General features: G+C 45.3%; 1 protein-coding gene across 1 annotated transcript; it reads left to right on the top strand.

Moving 5' to 3' along the window:
* Positions 1 to 2,311: 2,311 nt before the first annotated feature.
* On the top strand, positions 2,312 to 24,209 carry CPA2 (carboxypeptidase A2). Its single transcript, XM_081800090.1, has 11 exons — positions 2,312 to 2,762; positions 4,828 to 4,909; positions 5,996 to 6,130; positions 6,721 to 6,816; positions 9,424 to 9,525; positions 11,638 to 11,736; positions 13,054 to 13,164; positions 14,291 to 14,381; positions 15,965 to 16,164; positions 18,245 to 18,329; positions 23,975 to 24,209. Exons 1-11 carry the CDS (start codon positions 2,698 to 2,700, stop codon positions 24,160 to 24,162), a joined length of 1,254 nt encoding a protein of 417 aa, XP_081656216.1. The 5' UTR covers positions 2,312 to 2,697; the 3' UTR covers positions 24,163 to 24,209.
* The last annotated feature ends 322 nt before the right edge of the window (positions 24,210 to 24,531 follow it).

Here is a 24,531-nt window from a genome sequence, read left to right as displayed (position 1 = left end):
TATAGGCAGTTTATTGTTTGTCATGTATATCTCAATACGGCTATCTAAAAGGAGATTTTATCCAGCTTCTAGAATGATGAGGCAGTAGAAAGGACAGTGCTCTGTTCTGATAAAAATCTGTTTCCATCATCAGTAACAGAGAGAAATAAACAGTGCTTTCTGGAGTTTTCCCCACAGCCTCCTACTAAGGTTTGTGCTTTCTCCTCCGATTTCTATTTGTTTTTTAAAATGACTATTGGCATCCATTCCAGGGAATGTTCATTCTGCTCATCCCAGGCATCATCCTCAATGCAGACTGCCCAAGGCTCAGGAGTGTGGGGTCCAAGCTTCTCTTGGATGCCCACTGCGGCTCTAGGTTCATTTCCAATATCCCTTTCGGGAAGAGAAGAGAACTATCATGTCTCTAACACTTACAGTGAATGAGATTCATTGGGTAGTACTCCGAGAAAATTCCTCTTCGTTTGAAAGCGTGCCGTAAGGGCGGAACACTTCTCACGCATTCCCTCTGCTACCACCTAGTCTAGATGCACCACTTTATTTATTTTTTAAATTTTTAAAAAGATTTTATTTATTTGACAGAGAGAGAGAGAGCACAAGCAGGGAGAGTGGCAGAGGGAGAGGGAGAAGCAGACTCCCCGCTGAACAGGGAGCCCGATGTGGGTCTCGATCCCAGGACCTTGGGATCATGACCCAAGCCGAAGGCAGTTGCTTAACCAACTGAGCCACCCAGGTGCCCCTAGATGCTCCACTTTAAATCCAGATTTCTTCAGAAGCTCCTCACCTGGCTCTCTGCTTCCAGTGTCCCTGCCCTGCAGCCCACCGTGCCAGATTCATCTTTCTCAGTACTGCCTTCCTCAATCACTTGCCAGCTCAGCAACCTCCTGAGGCTCTCCATTTCCACCTTTCATCAGGGGTAAACTCTGCTTGGACTGTGAGGCCTTCACTATCAGCCCTTCTCATATCTTCTCCTATTTCCCCTTGCTCGCCATGCCCAGGGGCATGTCTGCCCAAGTGGGGCAAGTTTCCTTCTGGACCCAACCCCATGCCATGTGTCTCTCAGTTCTGGACCTTTCTCACCTTTCCCTACCACCAGGTTGTCCTCAGCGAATCCTACCTGCCTTAGGACTCACTCCACTCAGACCCCATCTTTTCCCAGAAACTTTTACTGATTCTCTAAGTACATTCATCCCAAGTCCTATGACTACTGTTTACTCTCTAGGAGCTGGGCACATGAGGATGAATTACAGCCTCTGTCTTTTGGTTTCTGTCTTCTCCCTGACACCCAAGAGAATGAAAAACCAAGTTAGTCCAAGAGTTTCTTAAACCAGAAACACCATACATGTATACCTTTCCCCTTCAAGTATGTACTTGAGAATTCTACCCCCTGGATTTAAAGTGTGTGCAGAGGAAGAATTTGACACACAGAGGACAGAAGAAAATTTCCTTGTGTCTGTTTGTGGTTGATTCTTGCTGGGCTGAACATAATGTGTGTGAATGATTAAGTGCAATAAAGTATGATTCCTAAAAATAGGTAGTTTGATCTTTCTCTTTTGCAATGAAGAACAAAGTCAGATTAATGTAGATTTATGTTTATAGACAAGGAAAGATCACTTTTTTTTTTTTTAAGATTTTTAAAAATTTATTTGACAGAAAGAGACACAGCGAGAGAGGGAACACAAGCAGGGGGAGTGGGAGAGGGAGAGCAGGGAGCTGAGCAGGGAGCCCGATGTGGGGCTCGATCCCAGGACCCTGGGATCATGACCTGAGCCGAAGGCAGACGCTTAACGACTGACCACCCAGGCACCCCAAGATCACCTTTGTTTAAAAAACCCTTTGCTTAAAAATCAGAATACATGGTATCGTCTAATCTTCAAGAAAAAGCTCTAAAACATAGAGAGAAATTTGGAAAGATATGCACCAAATGATTTTCTTTGGGTGGAGGAACTATTGGTGGTGAAATAAAATATTCCTTTTTATCCACACCTTTTACAACAAGCAATTTCATTGTCATAATCAGAAAGACATTTTCATTTTGGGAAAAAAACACAGAAACAAGGACATCAATTTGGTACAAATGCAGATGGATCACTTTAGAAACAGTCCAAAATTGAATATTAAAAGGCCTTCTGTTTTGTTTTAATATAGAGTGAGGACAGGAATGGGCCACCTCTACAGGGAGATTCCCCAGATGTGGACTGAGTGATTGTAGTGTTTCAGGGTAAACATTATAAAAATAAACAAATGAGCAAACTAATGGAATGTGATAGGATGCTCGCAAATTACTAGACACGCTGTACCCTTTTTGTTTTTTTGTTTTTGTTTTTGTTTTTGTTTGGTCAGAGACCCAGAAAGGACTTTAACCTAGGTCTATTAATCTGGCTTCTATCACTGGTCAGAGTTAGTGGCACTTTATGTTCTAAATCATAAATACATGATTTGCCCTTGGTATGCTCTAGCAATTCTGTTTTCTTTCCGTTGAAGTTTGTTATCTCATTGCAGGAATGGAAAATGTACAGATTGCTGATACCACACAGGTGAGTGTTTACAGCCTTGAGAATCTGACATGCAGGTGGGAATTTTACCATGTGGGCATTCACTTGAGTTCTTACACCACCTCCAGATCAGCCTCAGCCGTGGGCCCTATAAATAAAGTTCAGGAGTGCCCGTGAATTCTGGACTCTGGGAACACCCTTGACCATGAAGTTGATCCTGGTTTTTGGTGCCCTTCTGGGGCATATCTACTGTCGAGAAACATTTGTGGGGTAAGTTATGCTTTCTGGTGCCTGTTTGAACTTTTTTTTACCTGATTCACAGGGTCTCACTGGATTGTCACAGAATAATGGGTGCAAGTGTTCAGCATTTTCAGAGAGGTTCTCTTAGATTTAGAGAGGGAATAGTGGGAATAACAGAAATGAGTGACCCAAGAAAGAGATGAATGACATCTAAAGGAAAAAACAAAGTGAAGTCTGAACACATATACCTTATATCTCTCTCCCCCGATGATCTGAATGTAGGGATGGTGGGCGTCAGTGAAAATAAAGCAGCTTGGCCGATTGTCTCAGTGCATCTCAGTAAGTGATGGGTTCCTCTCCCACCACCTCCTCCTGGCCATTCTGGGGTTCGCCCTCCATGTCAGCCCTTGTCCTCCCTATCTCCAGATCTAGTGCCAGGCCACAGAACCTCACGAGGTGGGAGGACCAGGGTGTAGATTTCAGCCCAAATCCAACTCTCGTGGCATCATAGGATTCACCTTTGCTCTAAAGTACTTTGTTTTCAAGATTCTATGAAAGGCTTCAGGCAGCATTTCTTGAAGAGTGTTCCAGGGAATTAAGGAAGTTGTCAAATAAGTTTGGCCTTAAGAAGTGGGTGGTCAAATAAATTTGGAAATCAGCGGGTTTAACAAACTATAGGCTTTCTAGTGACTTTTACTAAATTTGTGTGCATTGTAAATCTATAAGAAGGGATCTAGGTTGCTGCATTTACCCATTTTTTGGATCATCAAACTCCTCCCCACTTTTTTTTAATGTCCTGAGCAACTCAAAGGGCAACTATTCCTTAGAACACACACCAGGAAATATTAGCCCAAAGCAGTACTTTTCTCAGTGCCTTCCCATTGCAAAGGAGGGCTCCTGGGCTGTCTGTACCAGAAGGAATGAGGCTCAAATGGAAGAATTTTCAGATCATGGGGCAGGTGGATACTTGTAGGTAGAAGAGCCTTGAAGATATTTTACTAACGTTCATTGGAAGTTGCATGGCACTTGGTTTCAGAAGGTCTGGTTTCTGGTCCTTGTATATGGGTCTTTGTACCAATCCTTTCCCCACCGCACAAATGCTCAGGGCAGTGACTCAGGAAGTCAGCCTACTTGGAGAAAGGACAGAGGAGAAGAAATCTCTATTGTTAAGGAAGGGCTATACGAATCCAGATCTACTCCCCAACTTTTTTCTTTTTTTTTTTTTTAAGATTTTATTTATTTATTTGAGAGAGAGAATGAGATAGAGAGCATGAGAGGGGGGAGGGTCAGAGAGAGAGGCAGACTCCCTGCTGAGCAGGGAGCCCGACGTGGGACTCGATCCCGGGACTCCAGGATCATGACCTGAGCCGAAGGCAGCCACTCAACCAACTGAGCCACCCAGGCGCCCTCCCCAACTTTTTTCTAAAAATATATGTTTGCTTGTTTTGCAACTTCTCTTTTCTGCCAAGGTGTCCTTGATATCCTTTATTCCTCATTATGCGTGTGTGTGGTTGTGTGTGTGTGGAGAGCACACCATGATTTTTCAGGGTCCTAGTTGTCTTTGGCATACCCCAAGCTTGGGCCACATGAATGGGGTTTGGAGATGGAACTCTAATACATTTCAGTTAACAACAACAACAAAACATCCTAGGTCTACTCAGATGTGAATTCGATTTCCTCTTACAAGCACCAGCCTAATTATTCCACTTAAAAAAAAAACAAAACCCACCTCATTTCTGAAAAGCAGGAAGAGACAAGTTTTAAAAGCTATTGCTTTATGACCAGCAGGTGTTATTTTATAAATAATCATTAGCTAGAGGAAAGGTAACTTTAATGGCAAGCTTCCTGCTAGGCGTAGGTACACCTCTTAATTATTATCTAGATACCATTTCCTTGGGGGGAAGTAAAGCCATTCTACCAAGTCCTCATTCTGGGGAAGTGGGTCAGTGTACAATTTATTAGTTTCTCAATTGTCAAAGAGATTATTAACTGCTCCATTAACCTCCTACATGCAGAGAGTAACAGGAGCAGAAAGCAACAGGAAAGAGTGTCCAGGCTTTGCTTTTAAGATCATGTCTGTGGTTAATATTCTTAGGGACCAAGTTCTTGAGATCTTACCAAGGAATGAAGAACAAGTAAAACATCTGGTGGAATTGGAAGCTGAAGAACATCTTCAGGTATCTATCCTAGAGGGAGCTTCTGTTTGCCAAAGAGACTACTCCACAGTTAGACACGATGATTGGGATCTCTCACTTTGGATTGGATCTCATCTTCTCTGACATAGTGTGGAACGCTAACTCATGGAGCTGGGATACGGAAAGCTTGGGCTCTAGTTTCGACTCTGTGACACTGGGGAAGTCACCTACATTCCGTGTCTCATTATCCCATTCAGTATAATGAGGATAAATATACCATTCTTCTATTTCACAGGTTTATCATAAGAGTGAAAAGAGAGATCAATTGTGAAAGTTACTTTGAAAAATTGCTGAACAGGGGCGCCTGGGTGGCTCAGTTGGTTAAGTGTCTGCCTTTGGCTTGGGTTGTGATCCCAGGGTCCTGGGTTTGAGCTCTACGTCGGGCTCCCTGCTCAGCGGGGAGCCTGCTTCTCCCTTTGCCTCTGCCTGCCGCTCACCCTGCTTGTGCTCTCTCTCGCTATCTCTGTCACTGTCTCTATCAAATAAATAAATAAAATCTTGAAAAAAAGAGAAAAATTGCTGAACAGCCTTTTTTTTTTTAAGATTTTATTTATTTATTTGAGAGAGAGCATGAGAGACAGAGAGCATGAGAGGGAAGAGGGTCAGAGGGAGAAGCAGACCCCCCACTGAGCAGGGAGCCCGATGTGGGACTCGATCCCGGGACTCCAGGATCATGACCTGAGCCGAAGGCAGTCGCTTAACCAACTGAGCCACCCAGGCGCCCCTGCTGAACAGCTTTAATGCATTATTTCCATCCTAAAATAATTTACAGTATTAATGTTGTTATGAAATGAATTGGATTGCTTGAATGTCAACTGTTAAAAAAAAAACTGCCATAGTTTTAAATAATCTTTGCCTTCTGCCAGTTTTAATATCTAACCATAGAGGGGACAAACAATATGACACATAGGCCCCTGCTTGGATATTTAAAAACCCTCTTGCAATATCAGTGATTCTACAATGATTCCAGTCTTGCGGGCTGGTAAAATAGATATAAATTGATTTCTGGAAACCTGTCCATTTCCCTGGAATGACCCACTTATTGCCTCGGCCTTTTACCCCTTCCAGCTTGATTTTTGGAAATCACCCACGATCACAGGGGAGACCGCCCATGTCCGAGTTCCTTTTGTGAACGTCCAGGCAGTCAAAGTTTTCTTGGAGTCCCAGGGAATTGCTTATTCCACCATGATTGAAGATGTTCAGGTAATTATCCCATCGACCATCCTTCCAGAGTCTTGCTGGTCTACATGAACTGACAATCCATCCTTTTTTCTCCTTGGGTACCCTCTGCCAGGGAAAAGGACCTGTGGGTGCCACCGGGGCCTTCCTGCAATCTGGGCTCCCCCTGACACTGACCCGCTCCCTTTTGCATTTGGCATAAGTGGAATATGGTAATAAAAATCTTAAGGGAAAGGGCAAAACAGAATCTCTGGCAGAAATATCAAGTACAAACTGAAGGGGTGTTCGTTTAAGTAAAAGTAAAACCTTATTCATTTAGTTTTTAATTGGGGGTTAGCTCGGGCCCTGGGTTCCCAGAAAGGTAGGAGAGCTATAACACAACCACGGGACTAACTGTCATCCTATATTTGCCGCGTCTGGCTGGCCAGAAGTCCTGTTAGCGCCTCATCCCCTTTCAGGATGCTGCCAGAATAAGGGAAAGGCATGACCCCAGAGCCTGTATGACAGGAAGAGGATGCTTGGGACTGGGGACCTGAGTGTTGGAATTTCCCTCACAATTGTAGAAGCAAATGGATTGCTATGAACTGATCATAGGTGTGACTGGTTCATCTTAGGTTCTGTTGGACAAAGAGAATGAAGAAATGTTACTTAATCAGAGAAGACAACGGGATGGTAACTTCAACTTTGAGGCTTATCATACTTTGCAAGAGGTAGGTGTTTCCAAATGAACATCGGAGGAATGGGCCGTTTTCTCCTCTGATGACAAGGCTTTTACTTCTCCCTGGTGATTTAATGGGGAGTATTCTCCTATGATTTCCTAGCTTCTCCAATTTTCTCTAAGATCTCACAGCCAGTATCAGTGTCAAAGCTTTAAGGCAGGACCCTGAAGCCCACTTGCCCATCCCAGGAGCCATTCCATTATTTGAAATTGTCTAGGAGTGTCTTTTTTTTTTTTTTTTTTTTAAAGATCTTATTTATTTATTTGACAGAGAGAGACACAGCGAGAGAGGGAACACAAGCAGGGGGAGTGGGAGAGGGAGAAGCAGACTTCCCACCGAGCAGGGAGCCCGATGCGGGGCTCGATCCCAGGACCCCAGGATCACGACCCGAGCTGAAGGCAGATGCCCAACGACTGAGCCACCCAGGCGCCCCTGTCTAGGAGTGTCTTAAGTGAACACAAACAGCCTCTCCTGCTCATGAGCCTCTCCCCTCAAGGCCCTTCTGCCCATTTCTGACCTGTGATGCCCCCGAAGCCACTTGAGAACTGTGCTTCCTGGCTGCCATTGATGATGGAATCGGGGGAGACCCTGACACCTCTGACTTTCTGCTGAGGACTGGGTCTCCCAACCTGACCAACACTCCCAGACCTAGTAGTAGCAAAGTCTTGTGAGGTCTCTGCTGTTTCTCTGGAGTTTTGTTGCTGTGAAGACTGCTCCCTTCCTCCAGCTGGGTCACACACTGCCACCCACACATCTGGGCAGGGCTGTACTTGCCTCTTTGTGACACAGAGCTTTTCTTGGGGTTCACAGGGGTCCATTTGCCTAAATGTGGAGTGGGCGAATGGAGGGGAGAAGATGAAGAGATGGGGGTTGGAGGATAACAGGGAGAGGTGGGGGAGTAGCACAGAGCCAGAGAGGAGGAATCTGGTGGGTACTCATCCCCTAAACTATCAATTCTAAATGCAGAGAAGTCTGAAACTCATTTTTCCCCCTGACTGATTTGGTGGCAAAAGCTGACCTGACCTAAACTCATCTGGGGGCAAACTCTGACCTGAACTGACTTGCTACTCATTTGTTTCACTGCCAGAAATATATATATATATATATTTTAAAGATTTTATTTATTTTTCAACAGAGGGAGAGAGACAGCGAGAGAGGGAACACAAGCAGGGGGAGTGGGAGAGGGAGAAGCAGGCTCCCCACTGAGCAGGGAGCCCGACGTGGGACTCGATCCCAGGACCCTGGGATCATGACCTGAGCTGAAGGCAGACGCTTAACGACTGAGCCACCCAGGCGCCCTATATTTTTAAGATTATTTATTTATTTGACAGAGAGAGAGACACAGCGAGAGAGGGAACACAAGCAGGGGGAGTGGGAGAGGGAGAAGCAGGCTTCCCGCAGAGCAGGGAGCCCTATGCGGGGCTCGATCCCAGGACCCTGGGATCATGACCTGAGCTGAAGGCAGATGCTTAACCGACTGAGCCACCCAGGCGCCCCTCACTGCCAGATATATTAATGTCTCCGAATATGGAGCAATGCCCCATGTATAATATACCATATAGGCTTCCTCCAACCTTTTTTTTCTTTTTTAAGATTTTTATTTACTTGACAGAGAAAGAGAGAGAGCGAGAGCACAAGCAGGGGCAGCGGCAGGCAGTGGGAGAGGCAGAAGCAGGCTCCCCGCGGAGCCAGGAGCCCAAGGCGAGGCTCGATCCCAGGACCCCGGGATTACGACCTGAGAGCCCAAGGCAGGCGCTTAACCGACTGAGCCCCCTAGGCGCCCCCTTCCTCCGACCTTTCTAAAAAAAAAAAAATTTTTTTTTTTCTTAATCTGAACTATGTATGGCCCCTATGGGTTTGAGCTAAAGGATTGTGAACCAGTACAAAGAATGAGGTGTAAAGGGCGTGAAGAAAGTGAGAGGTTCGCGGGCTCGCTCTCTCCTTCGCCTGGCCTCACAAACTGGTGTCCGTGTCGTCGGGGCGGAAGCGCCGGCAGCGGCCGGAGGGGCCGTTTGCACGCGGGTCACTCTCAGACTCGCCCAGGCACGTCTCAGTCCCAGCCACGGACCCAGCTTGGGTGCCCCGGCTGCACAGCGTTTCAATCAGCCTCCAAGTAGGAGCCCAGGGAGCTGGTGACGGAAGTGCCTCAGAGGCCAGCGCCCTGTCGCCCCCGGCCCGAACCAGCCCCGCTGCCTTTTGTAGAGCCGGCCTCCAAGTCCACCTTTTTTGGGGGGTGCCCCTGCCATGCGTGTCCCTCTGCTAGTGAGGGCGAGCAGCTTTGTGGCCGGGGAAGCTGCCCCTCCGAGCGGGCATGAGGAAAGCCACAGGCAAGCCAGGGAAGTGCCATTTTGTCGGAAGCACAAAGGCGGAACGAGCCGGCTCCGCCGCCACAAAATGGCTTCCCCTTTTCCCACCCCGGCGGACGCCCGGTGACTCATCATGTCTTCGCTTTGTGTCCAACGCCCTCAATCCCGCAGCATCTGCCGCGCTGCCCTCTCCGTTCCCCGGAGGAAATGGAAATGGAGGCGGGAGAAAAGTCACTAATGGCTGCATCACATCATTCATTTGCAAATGTCTACTTATTCTTACACATTTCAGATTTCCCAAGAAATGGATAACATCGTTGCTCAGCACCCGGGTCTAGTGAGCAAAGTGAATATTGGCCATTCTTTTGAAAAGCGGCCCATGAACGTGCTCAAGGTACACAGGTGCAGCTGCGGGTTTTCCTCCCGAGGTTTCTAGAATCTCGCCGCTCCCAGGCGGGCCGTCAGTCCCGGCTCTGCCTGCAGAGCAGTTCCTCTCTCTTTTTTTTTTTTTCCCCTTCCCTTTTCTCCTCCTAACCGGTCCTTGCTGGTTTTGAGTATCCACCTCCCCACTACCCCCACCCCCCTTTCTTTTTCTTTTTCTCTTTCCTGCGCAAGCTGACGCAGGTCTGCAGGAGTGAATTAATGCTCTCATCTTGATAGATTCGCTCGCAGGGAACCAGAGGCGAACGCGCCAATAGGAACAGAGGAAGGGGGAGGCGGTGCGGGCCCCAGGGCGAGGGGGGCGGATGGAGGAGGTGACGGGGGTCCCAGGGCGAAGGGGGGCGATGGAGGAAATGACGAGGGCCCCAGGGTGAGGGAGGTATGGGGGTGGTGGTCCGCCGTGAGGTGGGGGCTTTGGGGGAGGTGGTGCGGGCCCCGGGGGTGAGAGGGGAGATGGACGTGGGGGTGCGGGCCTCAGGGTGAGCAGGCAGGGGGGATGGGGGAGGTATTCTGTAATTAATCAAGGTAGGAGTTCTATACTTTGTTTCCCTTTTCTTTTCCCTCTCTCTTTTTTAAACCGAGGGATTAAAAAAAAAAAAAAAAAAGGCGCCAAGTACTTGCCTGAGCTGCATTTGAAAACAGAAGCGTCCCTGCAGTGTGCGGGAGGATGACAGGGCAACTGAACTGCACAGGCAAATGCCCAGAAAACCAAGGCATTTGTTTGCTAGTTTGAAAAAGGTTAGGGTTTTACTCCAACCTGTAACCTCTTACCGTCTTAGTGCTGATAGTTTCAAGCTTTTTTACTTTGCCCCGAAAAAGTGGAATTTATTTACCAGGTTTCCTAGAAAGAGTTTGTGAAAGCGGGCGGAAAAAAAAAGGAGAGAGCGATAATGTCACAACTCCCTACTAAATTTGGTAATGTTATGGCTGAGAACCAACGGACTCATTGGGACAGATGGTTTTCTCCACAGTGTTTCTCCCGAAGCAGGCTTGAGAGAAGTGGTTTGCCTACTTTATGACACCGTGGTACATTTGCTAATATTTACTACCTTCTTAAAAAACATTTTTTTCCCTCTCCCCTGTTTCTCCTCCCGTTGGGCCAGGAAATCCCAGATTCTCCTCCCCCTCGGATTGTCCTGGCCTTCTCTTCTCTAGGGTAGTTCGTGGGTGAGAATGTTATGTGATTTTTGAAAGTTCCCCACTTTCTACGATTGAGCCCTTTGGAGGAAAAGACATGAAACACTTATAACTAAAACTTTCGAAGCCCTTGAAATGTAATTTTTAGCAAGGATTTGCATTTCTCATTTACCTTATCTGCTATGTTTAGAATGCAGTGCAGAGATAGAAGTTGATGGTGCAAAAATAATCTTTTCCTCCCCATTTACTGATCCAATTGGCAAAGCCACTCTTCCAAATAAAACTGAGACACTTAGATCATAAAATTTAAACTCTGGAAAACACCTCCAGAGCCTACCATGCTGTTTTTATGAAGGACTCAAAAGGTTATCACAAGCGTTTTTATTACAAAAATAACACAATGATTCAAAAATTGGAAAATAGAGAAACAAAAAAGGAAAAACATCCCCGAGTTCCATGGCTATGGGGTGATAGCTGTTAATATTTTTTGTAATACATCTTGCTATTTCTCCCTTCCTCCCCTCTTCCTTTGTCTCATATGTTTGTGTGTGTACATATATAAACATACATACATGAACTAGCCTTTTAAGAGAATCAAAAAGGCATCATACTATTCTGTAACCTGTCTTGTAAAATTTACAACAAATGATTTCATGTCATTACATTATCTGCAACGAGTTTTTACAGACATCACAGGAGAAAAAGTCTATGCCCTCTTGTTAGCCTGCATTTAAACTTCTATTAAAAGCAGGGGATCAGAAAAATCACGTGAAATAAGAGTTAATCGACAGCATCTCTGTCTACACCTCCTCCTTCTCTCTCAATCACATCAAGTACAGAACAAGGGACAGACAAGGCCCCAGGGGAAAAGATCGGGGACAGGAGCCTGCAGCAGTGGAGTTCTGCACATTTCCACACTGTTTTACAGTTCAGCACCGGAGGAGACAAGCCAGCCATCTGGCTGGACGCCGGGATCCATGCTCGCGAGTGGGTTACGCAAGCTACTGCACTGTGGACAGCAAATAAGGTCATTTTTCCTATAATTCCTCGATTATTTTGACTTTCTGGGGTTAGGCCCCACCTAATCACGCAATGCTCTTTGTGGTCCTCACGGCTGATGCTCTCAGCGAGCTTTTCTTTGCACCGGCAGCAAATAGGCCCGTTCACCCTTTTTGGGGATTGCGGTATTGCCCCAGCTAGCACATTGGCACTGTGCCCGGGCCTGCCGGCCACTGTGTGCTCTGTTAATAGGCACAGCCAGAAGAGATTGAGAGGGTGCTAAGTAAGGACCCCAGGAGTCAGATTTCAGCATAAGAACAGGCTCGAGAAAAATTGCGTTGCTGCCTCGGGCCCTGAGGGCTGAGGGACGATGTGCTAGAAATCTATAAAATCACCAAAGGGGCTCAGATGGAAAATATAAACAGGTGCTAGAAGAGTTTACTTTGCCCCATAGATCCAAAGTGAAATTAGTTAAGGGTTTTTGGGTTTTTCTGAAAATGTTCCAAATCTGATTTTGAAGTCAGTGTCGCGATACCTTTCCTCCACACGTTCATTGGAATTAAGAGTCAGGACAGTGGGCTGGGTGTGACCTAGTCTGGTATTGCTTAAGTAATTCAAAAATGACACGCTATAAATCAGAATGTTAATTCATGAGCAAAGGAAATCAATCCACATCAGATCATTCAAGCATGTGCAACCACGTGTATACTGACTGATACATTTTTCCCTTCAATTAAAATGCAGTTACCTTTAGGGTATTATGAAATGGATATTTAACAGTTGAATAATAATGCCTTAGGATGGCTGAGCACAGGAAATGAATAAATTTTAATCCAGCAGAAACTTCAACTCCACCGCAATTGATCGCAAGTAGATATTTAATTCCCCAAATGGAATTTAACTGATCCTCTGTATCTTCAGAAAAGTCTCTACACATTTAAGTAATCTGTTGTTGTCATGAGTACTTTTGGAAAGCTAGTCTGTGTGATGATGAAGGAAAACTGAAAAAATGTCTTTGGTTCACAGATCCCTATAAGCCACAATATACCATTGCAAAATGCTTCCTCGGAATGAATAGAAAGAATTCTACTTTTGAGAGAGAATGGATAAGTGATATCTGAGTTTTACTTAAGTAGGTTATTCTGACTGGAAATAAAAGTATAGATGCTGGCATATTAAACACATGAGCATCGCAGGAGACTGGGCTGTAGTCCTGGCAGGCTCTCATTGACCAGCAGTGGTATCTAGTTCATGTCTGAAAAAAAACACATTGCCTTAATATTCCATCCTGTGTTCCCCCGTGAAAGGGGAGTGTGAAATTGACGTCTGTGTTGTCTCTGCTCAGATTGCCTCTGATTATGGAAATGATCCATCCATCACCTCCATTTTGGACACGATGGATATCTTCCTGCTGCCGGTCACAAATCCCGATGGATATGTGTTCTCTCAAATCAGAGTAAGCCTGGACCGTTTTCTTCAACAAGAATTTACAGAGATGTGTAGGAACTTAAAAAACAAAAGTAACCTTTCTGTTCTTGGTTTACCAGAAGCAGAATGCGTAATTTCTCAGTAGTGGCCCTGAATTGAGGCATATAGTGGAGTTTATAATCACCTCTTATTCTGACACACGATGTCTTTACACACTGCCTCGGTCAGAGCCCATTTCAGCTGTTAGGCTGGGCTATTAGAGCTCAGTGTTCACCATGAGTCACCTAGGAGATTTGTTCCAATTCTCTCTGCGTTTTTTGTGGTGGGATTGATGGAAAAGAGGAGGCGGATGTTACCTGCTGACAATTAGATTGCAGTAGGATTTGGGTAGGCAGTACAATGCATTTAGCATTTTACTTACAATCTGTAGAAGAAATCCTCTGTAATATCACTAAAAGGAGTTACGTAGATTTTTTCCCCCTTTAAAATCTTATTACAGAACCCCATTGTGGCAACTGTGACCCCACATATATTCAAAGTGAATCAGAGCTTCAAGTTTATTTTTGGAGAGAGCTGACTACGCTAGTGTTTTTCAACGTGTGTTCAAAAAGAACTCGTACAAATACTAGTACTCACCTCATGAGATATCCTATGAATAGAGGGCTGCACAGTCAAGTTTGGGAAGTACCGCCCACCATATCCCTCTCCTGGAGCGGCAGAAAAAAACACGAAAGCATTAAAAAACTCTTAGAAGTGCTGAAGTACCTTAGTGAATTTAGCTCTATATTTTCCTGAAATATTCTATCACAGAACTCTTGCTCTCTCCCCACTTTTTGTTGTTGTTGTTGTTAGTTTTTATTATTGATAACACTGAATAGAACTGGTGTCCTGTGGAAAATGGTTTGCCAGGTATTGATTTGAGGAGATGGGGGATTATTTACTTCTCATTTTGGTGAGATGACCAAGAAGCTCCTCACAGAACCCCGTAGGAGGACTGTTTGACACCTTTGTGGGCCAGGGAAATTAGTGTAATTCCAAAGGGGCCTTCCCAGAAGGGAGCAAGGAAAATGAACAGGATTCTAAAGGGACCTTCTCATCAGGTCGAGTGACCGTCATTTTTTTTTCCTGTCTTATCTTTCGGTTGGATTTTAAAGAATCGTATGTGGCGGAAGACCCGGTCCAAGGTATCAGGAAGCTCCTGTGTTGGTGTTGATCCTAACCGGAATTGGGACGCAGGTTTTGGAGGTGAGCACGGGGACTTGCCCCCAGGGATGGCCCGAAGTTGTCTGGCCAACTAGCTATTTTTGCAGGGTTCTGCAGTGCTGTCAGCCTGCTAAGCCCATTCAGGATTGAAGCCATTTAAAAACCTATTTGAAAAACACTTAAGTAAATTCCCTTCACAGGCGCGTAGCGCTGTCACAGATCTCTGAGCAGCATTGAATATATTTTGTCTCACATCTTAGTTTTCCCACAAGCTGTAGCCCAGCTCGGCTTCGCTTCTGAGTTTTCAGAGCAAGACTTGGCGCAATGGCGGGAGGCCTCACTCAGGAAGGCCTGAACCAACCACTAGAGGGGGTTAGGATCTATTCAGAGGAGAAGCATTACATCATCTCTGGATGTTTCGAGAAAGAAAACTAAAAAGAAGTACAAATAGGATTAAGAAATTGATTTTCAAAACAGATTCAAAGAGAAAATATTGGCTTGCTGCTCGGGTTTTGTTGACTTGTGGCTCTAATTTTTTGGGGTTCAGTGGCAGCCTGGTTGGGGGGCTCCTTTATGGTTTTAGGGACCAGTTAAAACTCCTATGTTTCTCTAATCACAGAACTGAAATTTGTTTGTTTTTTCCTCACTAGGTCTGGTCACAGTGAGGTTAGAAACTGTCTTTCACTGCACTGTCGCTAACACCTAGTACAGTATCCGGAACATAGAAGGCAATCACTAAGTATTTGTAAGACAAATGAATTAATGAGAGTTATTGAACCAAGAAAAGACCCACTCAGGAATTGTGACAGGATATGGATGAGTGGCAAGTTCATTCATCGCTTTTATAATGGTTTTTTTTAGCGTAGGAAAAAACAAAAAAAATCAAAGCATCAGATCCAAAATACTGAACAATGCCCAGGAATTCAATGTCAGGTATTTTTTTCCTGAAATATTATGGTTCTTATTAAATAATCTTGAAATAAAGTGACAGGTTGTATTTATACTTTGTCTATATCATTTAGAGACCCTGGGGAGTCCCAGCCCCTCCTGATCCCCTCGAAGTTTCTCTAGCATTCGGAGCCCTGGCCAGGCCACAGTGGACCACTTTAGTGGTCACGAGGAACTCCAGTTGCTGAGAAAATCAAGGCCGAAGGTGGCCTTGTTGTCAAGTGCAGTTGTGCTTTCCTCACTGCAGAAAGGGTGTCAGAGGTTCCTTGCATTTGTGGCTTTGTGATTTAGAAGTACAGTGCATAGAATCTTCTACTCTTGGACGCTAAGAATTGGAAGAAATCCCAGAAAAAGAGCTTGCTCAACTCCCACCCAATGCAGGAATTCCATCCATAATGTTAAATCTAGCTTTCCTTCCAACAACTCCCACAGAGAGGAGATGATCTAATTTGATAGCTCTTTCTGCCATATAGAGGAACCATCTTTCTAAAGAAGAGAGGATGCGTCCAGAATCACTTCAGTTTGGCCTCCTGTGCCCTTAGATAGCACCTCCACCTAATACAGGGACAGTCTTGCTGACTTCCTGAGGAGGAACTTAGTGATGCACGGTAAATGTATCCACACAGCATCTCCTTGAAGCTTACTGTTTCTACTGGGCTTCTTCTGCATCCCATCAGGACCTGGAGCCAGCAGCAACCCTTGCTCTGATTCCTACCATGGACCCCGTGCCAACTCTGAAGTTGAAGTGAAATCCATAGTGGACTTCATCAAGAGTCACGGGAGGATCAAGGCCTTCATTACCCTCCACAGCTATTCCCAGCTGCTGATGTTCCCCTATGGGTATACATGTACCAAGTCAGATAACTTTGATGAACTGGTAAGTTTCCAAAATGTCATTTCAGCTCAGCCACAAAGGTCTATTGTGTGGACAAGTAAGTTTCAGTCATAAAGTCGGGTACTGAGATGGGGGTGTATTAGTGACAGGTTACAAAGATGAATAGGTCCAACCACTGAGAAGATTGTGATACAGGCAGAGGTTTGAAAGACTGGTTGTGGACTTTCCCAAATTAAGTTTCCTTGGGAAATAGAATTCATGAAATTACTGTTGCCTTAATCTAGATGAGCAGGAGCCTCAATTTGACCATAAATTCCCAGGATGCGCTTTCTGCTGCTTAGGAAATAAACACTTGAATTTGGACGTGAGGCTCTTAGATTTGTAGTCAGATGCTGTCAGATGCTGGATGCTAAACAGTACTGTCTCCCAGCTCTTTGCCTCATAGCTTCCTGGTGCTTTCCACTCTGTGACCTGCCATCATGCTGCACAGGTGTGTGATGTTGGGCATTAGACACTCCCTTCCCTAACTTGCTACCTTCCATCATCTTTCCTGTTTCAGGAATGAGCAAACTGGTGGCAGCCTTAAGTCAGATGGTGACATCTCAGGGGGCTACTTTACAGTTGAGCAAGAGCTATCCCCAGCTGAAGAGAACGTGCAGATACTCCCAATTTGGCTTTTAGGCTTGATTTTTGAGACCCATATGTTAGAGATAAACCCTGAGATGGGACCTTTTGGTCAATTTACTTTCAAATATGTTATTGTCAGCAGCTCCTGGCAGAAATGCAACAAATTATTCCTATTCGGGTGTATCTTTCATCTCATCCATTGGATTTTAGCCCTGTAGGGCAGTTTTCAGGGTTTTGTTGGTGAGTATTACCACTCAAGGCCAAATCAAGGGAAAAAGAACCTTAGGATTGAAAAGAACCTAAAAGGTACTTTTAGTAGACCTAGATGACCTTAAATTATCCGAACTGGGTGCTCATATCTCTGCCACATAGTCATCCAGCCTGTGTTTGGACAGTTTCCTGCCTCCCAAGGGATTCTGTTCCGTGTTGGAGCAGATTTGATTTTTTGAGTTCTTCCTCATAGAGAGCCCAAACCTTCTCCTTATGGTTTTTACCTGCCAGCCCTGGTTTATCATCTTGCTGTCTTTGAAAAGAAGCAAATCCATTAATCACTTGAAGACCAGTAACCTGGTTCTGCTAGGTTTTTCCGTATCCCTACTCCATACCCACAGCTCATTCAAGCACTCATAATATGGCCCCAAGTTCCCTCACCATTCTGGTTTGCTATTTTCCGAACATGCTTTGGATCATCTCTGTTCTTCAAGGGTAGCTCCCAGAAGTGAACATAAAACTTGTGGGTTAACCAGCGCAGAGCAGAGCGTGACCATAGCTGCCCTCCTCCAGACCGTGCACTTCTGCTTAAACAGTTGAGGGTCACATTAGTTTTTTGGCAGTAGCACCGTGCCGTTGACTCATGTTGGGCTCATTGACAACTGAAACCCCCAGGCTCTCTGAGGATTCTGCCGAGCCAGGTTCCCCCATCTGGTAATTGTACAGTTGTTTTCCTGGACCCAAGTTCAAGACCTTACATTTATCCCTAGCAAGGACAGTAAAGCCCCAATCAGTCAAAATTGGAACCCTCAAATAATGGAAAATATTTTGCTGAGCTCTACTTCTTGGAAAAAGAGACAATCATAAGGAGGTAAGCCAATGTAGGGATCTAGCAAAAAAAAAAAAAAAAAAAAATCAACTTCCCGGGTACATCATGGGGTCAGTACGTATTCTCTTTAGCCCCTTACTCCCACCCTATTTCCGCCTACACCCCTGAACAAGGAGGGATGGTGGCAAAATAATGACCCTGGTGTATTTATTGCAAACACCTGGATGATGAAATAAACAATGAAGGTCTGTGTGTTGTATTTTCGAAGCCAACAGAAGTGAACTAGTGTTTGCTTCTCAGTGAAAATGACTGCAACGAAAGGGCGTTGTGTTTAAGCCTGAGTTAACCAGAGAGTCCAGTTAATCAGACGGCCCGATTCTACATTCTGCCCTTGGGCATATGATCTTCAAGAAGCAAGTGTTATCCATCTACCTTTCCTTGGTTCTCTCACTCTAGAATGAAGTGGCCAAAAAGGCTGCCCAGGCTCTGGCCAGCCTGCACGGCACCAAGTACAAAGTGGGACCTATCTGCTCAGTCATCTGTAAGTATCTAATGTGTTTTTACAAATGACCCACTAAGCGGGCACCATGTGATTTTGGGCCAGAGCCTTTCAGTACCCTGATGTGAAATGGTTAGGTCTTTGTGTGTGGCGCCCAGCCCTGCCCGGTTTCCCCCAACAAGGTACTATGTGATATCCGGAACAAAGAGCTTCCTAAATATTTGAGCTATGTGCATTGCTCTCTGCTTGTCCTGATCCTTCCAGCTCACTCTCATTATGTGGAATCTCTTTGCCTAAAAATAAGCTTTTGTCAAGACTTGGCCCTAAGTCATCACTTTTATTAATTATTCCTTTCTTGGCTCAGAGGGGTTTATACCCTGAGTAATGCCGTGGACTGGGTTGTGGGGGCAGAATGGGGGCAACTCTTTAAAAGGACCCAGATATTTCAGTGGATAGACTCTGTTGCAGCCATTTGTGCATGTAGAATTTGGGGAGACAAAGGGGAGGTAAATCAGGAATACTGCTAATGTCAGGAATAAAGCTGGGGAGCCTGCTGTCAGACTTTCTGAGACTCCCCTCTCCCACGGTGGACTGGGATAGAAACAAGAAACAGCTGCAGTGCTGTGGGAAATCCTAATGTACCCGTGCAGAGTCTGAGTCCCCCAGAGGAATCTCCCCACTTGCTTATGGGCAAACCCAGAAACTCAAGAGCCCACAGTTGAATGTTCAGGAGTCTCCCTGTACTCCCATGCCCATGGACCCTTTGGAAACAAATACCTCTTACAGGCACGCACTCTGTTCAGCATACTTTTATTAAGCCTCTACTATGTGCTAATCATTATGCCAAGTACTACGGACATAGAGAACCCACAGGAAACTCACTGTTTAATGTGGGAGACAAACAGGAAGACAAATGAACCTCAGTATGCTGTGTGCAGTAGTAGGCTAGATGTGATACAAAAGTGTTAGAAAGTTGGGAGGATTAAACCGCCAGAATCAGGAAAAGCTACATACGGAAGAGGGCAGGATTTTGATGGCTGCTCACCAAATAGCTAGAGGAGGGGAAAAGAATGGGCCATTCTGGCTCTTTAACAGCACGGGCAAAGGCACAGAAGTAAGAAACTGCATGATGGACTCTGCGAACCACAAGGAGGTTTGGAACCGCTGGAAGAAGGTGGGAACAAGGGGAGTGGGGGTTCAGGTTTTCGGGTGCCATGTTAAGGAGTTTAAGTCTTAACCCAAAGGATTCTAGAAGCCATTGGAGAGTTTTCAGCAGGGAGTGAGTGTGTTGAGGTACCGTGTTTTAAATAAAACACACTAGCTACCATGGGGAGGATGAAGTGTGATGGGCTGGAAGTAGGAAATTCCCACAGGAAGAGTAGGACTTGTTCAGGGGGAAGTGGTGGTCCACGCTAGAGCAGTGCCATGGAGGACCTAGGAAGACATGAAGCAAGGAAAACCAAAAGGCTTTGGTCAGTCATTAGATGTTGAGAGTTTCTCACCAAAGGTCATTGAACGGGGCCATTAATAGAGGGAGACCTCCAGGAAGGTGAAAGATGGGGTGGGGTTGGAGAGAGAATGAGTTCAGCTCTGGGCAAGTTGAGGCTGAGATAACTGTAGTGTTTTCGAGTGGGGATGTCCCATAGGCTTTGGGCCACATGGCTCTGGGCTTCTGTGGAGAGAGAGACTTAAGAGTGGTTGACATAGAGAGGATGGTTGGAACAGGAGAGCGAGGACATCACCTGGAGCGGGAAGAGCCCTGGATGGAGGAGGGAAGCAAGCTGTCAGACAGCAGAGGGGGTTTGTGAGGGAGGGCCACACAGCGGGGCTGGGCAGAGGGGCCAAGAAGCTTGTGTTTCAGAAGCTGGTGGGGGGGAGCAGTCGGCGGAAAGGAGGCAGGGGTTAACAATGATGAAAGGCTATGAGAAGGTCAATTATGACGAGGACAGAATATTTACCACTGGATTTTTATGACGAGCTTATTGGTGACCGTACCCAGAAGGTTTCAGAAGCATGGTGAGGGTCACTGGAGGAGCACAGGGGATGGGGGAGCGCGGAGGTCTGGTGTGTGGACTGCTCTTTGGAGGAGCCCAGATGAGAAGGGAAGGAGAGAGAAATGGAGGGTTTCTTTTCTGAGATGAGAGACTTATTTATTGGCTGTGGGAAAAGGACCAATAGGGAGGGAGAGGTGGAAGATCCAGGAGAGGGAAGAAATGAGCAAGGCAGTGATACTTCAGAGTAGGGGAGAAGAGGAACAAGAAGGAGTCAAGCAGAGGTGGGTAGATCAGGCTCGACTCAGAGGAGCAAGCCTGCAGACAGGCTGGAGGTGCCAGCCCAGCTACATGTACGAGGGTGGTGCTGGGAATCTAAGGGAAGGCACGCTTGTTAGTCAAGCTTTTCTTTTCTTAGATTTTATTTATTTGACAGAGACAGCAAGAGAGGGAACACTAGCAGGGAGAGTGGGAGAGGGAGAAGAGGCTTCCCGCCGAGCAGGGAGCGCGATGCGGGGCTCGATCCCAGGACCCTGGGATCATGACCTGAGCCGAAGGCAGACGCTTAACGACTGAGCCACCCAGGCGCCCCTAGTCACACTTTTCTTAATGGTAGTCTTGGAGAGCGAAGGAGCAAGAGTTCACTTAGCATATCTAGGACAATTGATGGAAATCCAAAAACTGATCGTGAAAGTTTCTCCACCCCCCGATTATGGTTTTTCTTTTCTTTCATTTTCTTTTCTATTTTTTTTTTTTTGCTATTATGAGGCATTTAAAAGACTTTATAGAAAAAAGAAATCCAATAATCATCGCATTTTATGTTTCAATTTCATTCATAATTTTGTCGACGAACACAAATATAATTATCTAGTTGTAATCAGTGTCTGTGTTCTATTTTGGGTCCAGCCTTTTTCAGTTAATATTATTTTGTTATTTCCTGCATGGTTCTATGCATTTCCACTCTAGGTGTTTGTTATTCCAGTAGATTGCTATACCCTGGTTATTGGGCCTTTGTATTGTTTGCTGGATGGTGCGACTACATGTTGGTACAAACATGTTGGTACAGACTTCTTTTTCTTTCTTTCTTTTTTTTTTTTTTTAAAGATTTTATTTATTTATCTGACAGAGAGAGACACAGCGAGAGAGGGAACACTAGCAGGGGGAGTGGGAGAGGGAGAAGCAGGCTTCCCAAGGAGCAGGGAGTGCGATGCGGGGCTCGATCCCAGGACCCCGGGATCATGACCTGAGCCGAAGGCAGACGCTTAATGACTGAGCCACCCAGGCACCCCCAGACTTCTTTTTCTTTTAGACGATCCTTTTGGTGTATATTCCCAATGCAAGATTACCAAGTCAAACAGAACGAACAGATTTGGAGCTCTTGTTACATATTTTTTAGGCTCTTCTCTGGGAAGACTGATCTGCTTACAGTTGCCCCGACCTTTTAAACCACGTTCCATGGGGGATTGTCCTCCCCTTTGGCAGAGGAACCCCCAGGGAGGAGGGCCCTGGGATTGTTGGCGCTGGGGAGGAAGGCCAGGATGGCCACTTAAGGCCGAGGGTTGCATGCTTTCTGTGTTGGGTGGCCTCTGAGTGGAGGCTGGAGTTGAGAATGTCATCCTGTGCTCTCCACATGGGGTCTCAACCATCATATTACAAGGAATCTAGTTTTTCACTTTCTTATCTGAAAGTGAAAGGTACACCTTGGAAGGCTCAGGTTTAGTGTATTTCTCTTGGTAAGTTTACAGATATTTCTAATAAGCAAGTATCAGACATGTGTAGGGTTTGCTGTCTGATCTTTTGGAACCTGACCATTAATGGTCAAGTAAGTTCGGGCTGCATTTTGCCCAGAGCTGACTCTGTTATCCTTGATTCTGGCCTCATGCCAGCATGGGCAAGCACTGCCTCTAAGAACAGGTCCCAATTAAGTACTTTTTGCCTCCTGCCCTAGATTGGTATGTAGCTCTGGGCTGAACACCTGCTTCACTCCACCCAAGAGGTGGCTGGACTCCTGTGGTAGGCGAGACATTTCCTGGGTAATTTCTCACCTGGAAAGGGCTCTGAGGAGCTGCACTACAATAGGCGAAGTTGTCACTTGAATTCTTTCTCAGAGAGGTAGAGGGTGAAAATCCCAGACCTTGGGGATAGAGGCCTGGGTTTGAGTTATAGTTCTGCCACTTTGGAACCGAGTAATCTCGGGTGAGTCACTCATCCTCCCTTGTTTTTTTTTTATCTGTGAAATGGGTTGTTGAGAGGCTCAAAAGACAGGATGTAGAATAAAAGTGTTTGCAAACTGTAAGGCACTATATAAATGTTGCTTGTTAGTTTCCTGGTGAATTACTCCCCTCCAGGTACCTCTTATCTTTCACGTGGTCTGGCTTTTTTTGATAGGATCCTAGTCGTTTATTGATAATGGTGGTTATAATCACAACTGAAATTTATTGAATGCTTATCCTACATACTTTATCCCAGCTCCTTCCCTTAATTTCTTGGAGCCTCAGTTTCCTTATCTGTAAAACGGGAATAATACTAGCATCTGTCTTGGGACCGATGTGAGGATTAAATCAACCGATTTAGCATAGTACCTAACATATTTAGTAAGTGCTCAACAAGTGTTGGAATCATACACATAATGTTCTCCCATTTAATTCTCCCTGTGAAATAAGTACTATAGTATTATTCCTGTTTGACAGATGAAACCTTTGGGATTCAGAGAGGTAAGTGCCTTAGGTGACCCAGCTAATGATTTGCAGAATCAGGATTCAATCTGAAGCCAGTGTTCTGTCCACCATGGACCTCTTAGTGGGATAGGCTGTAGTCAGGTAGCGTAAGTTAGTAATTTTGGAAGGTAGATTCAGTTCAAGTCAGCAACCATTCGGGTGAAGGCAAAGACACAGGTCACAGGCATTTATAGTGTTAATTTATAATATTAACCACTAATCCTACTTCTTCATGGTACAACACCCTGGTCTTCCCCTCCATCCAGCCCCATTCTTAGGGACTAGGTAATTTCCTCCATCTCTGCCCCCAACCTTTCCATTTGACCTCTACCCAACTTCCCTGGGAGGGGCCTCAGAGCCCGACCATTGCTCAGCTCTCCTGAATCATGATTGTCATAAGTCTTTGTAGGTTAATGCCACCTTCCTTCATCATCTGTCATGTCAGCGGCCACACGTTACACAGGTGCACATTACTTTATTGGTATAACCCATCGTGTGTAAGTCCTGGGCATATTATTTGATATCAGAATAAAACCTACTCCACCCTTATGCTGGAAGTTCCCAGAGGGCAGAGCCCAAATCTCTTACTCTATTTGTAATCCCTCTTCTCCCACAAGAGAAAATAATGTCTAGTTCTAGCACTCCTCTAAAGAAGGAAGTGGTGTGGCCTCCTTAAGGTGTAGAAGATGCCAATTAGGAGAGCAGGTAGGATTCCAAATGGGTGGGTGAAGCCAGAGGCTCCTAAAAACACCAAAGGAAGGCTAAGTATAGCGTCCTTTTGAATAACACCTTTTGCTTTTCAAATTAATCTTGTATTTTTTCATAAGCATGACCCCCTATGAAGCTATCCCTGCTCTCAAGGACCATGCAGAGGGGCCTGACTTATCTTTGGTATTGGTGAAACCTAACATAGAGGTTATATATCTGGAGAGGCCAGAGGGAATAGCATAACCAGACTTTTTTCTCATTTGCCCTTCAGACCAAGCCAGTGGAGGAAGCATTGACTGGTCATATGACAATGGCATCAAATACTCATTTGCCTTTGAACTGAGGGACACCGGTCGATATGGCTTCCTCCTTCCGGCCAGTCAGATCTTGCCCACAGCTGAAGAGACCTGGCTTGGCTTGAAGACAATCATAGAGCATGTGCGAGACCATCCCTATTAGGGCTTTGGGGAATAGACACCATTAAAAGCTCTTTGATTTGAAGCAAAGTTGGGTTGTGATTATTCCTTTTTCTAATCCTGATCTTGGAGCACTATTTCTTTGATTTATGTTGCCCTAAAACATAACAAGCTACTGAGCTGTACCCCTTCATCTTTAAAAACAAACAAACAAACAAACAAAACCCATCCTGAGCAAAAAGGCTCCCAACATCGTTTAAAAATTTTTAAAAAATTGTGTAAAATATACATATCATAAGATTGACCATTTTCACCATTTTTAAGTGTGCAATTCAGTGGCATTAAGTACATTCACAAGGTTGTGCAATCATTACCATCATTCATCTCTGGAAATTTTTCATTATCCCAGACT

This window comes from Leptonychotes weddellii, chromosome 12, assembly GCF_054177405.1.
Source record: "Leptonychotes weddellii isolate Sample4059 chromosome 12, ASM5417740v2, whole genome shotgun sequence".
Classification (NCBI taxonomy): Eukaryota; Metazoa; Chordata; class Mammalia; order Carnivora; family Phocidae; genus Leptonychotes; species Leptonychotes weddellii.
The sequence above is the reverse complement of the archived record's forward strand: the minus strand, read 5'-3'. Positions and strand labels throughout refer to the sequence as shown.

Excerpts from the sequence above, each read along its gene's own strand:
- CPA2 (XM_081800090.1), top strand. The coding sequence starts at position 2,698 with ATGAAGTTGATCCTGGTTTTTGGTGCCCTTCTGGGGCATATCTACTGT. Across the intron at positions 6,817-9,423 it reads CTTATCATACTTTGCAAGAG|ATTTCCCAAGAAATGGATAA; the intron begins GTAGGTGTTTCC and ends TACACATTTCAG. Across the intron at positions 18,330-23,974 it reads ACCTATCTGCTCAGTCATCT|ACCAAGCCAGTGGAGGAAGC; the intron begins GTAAGTATCTAA and ends TTTGCCCTTCAG.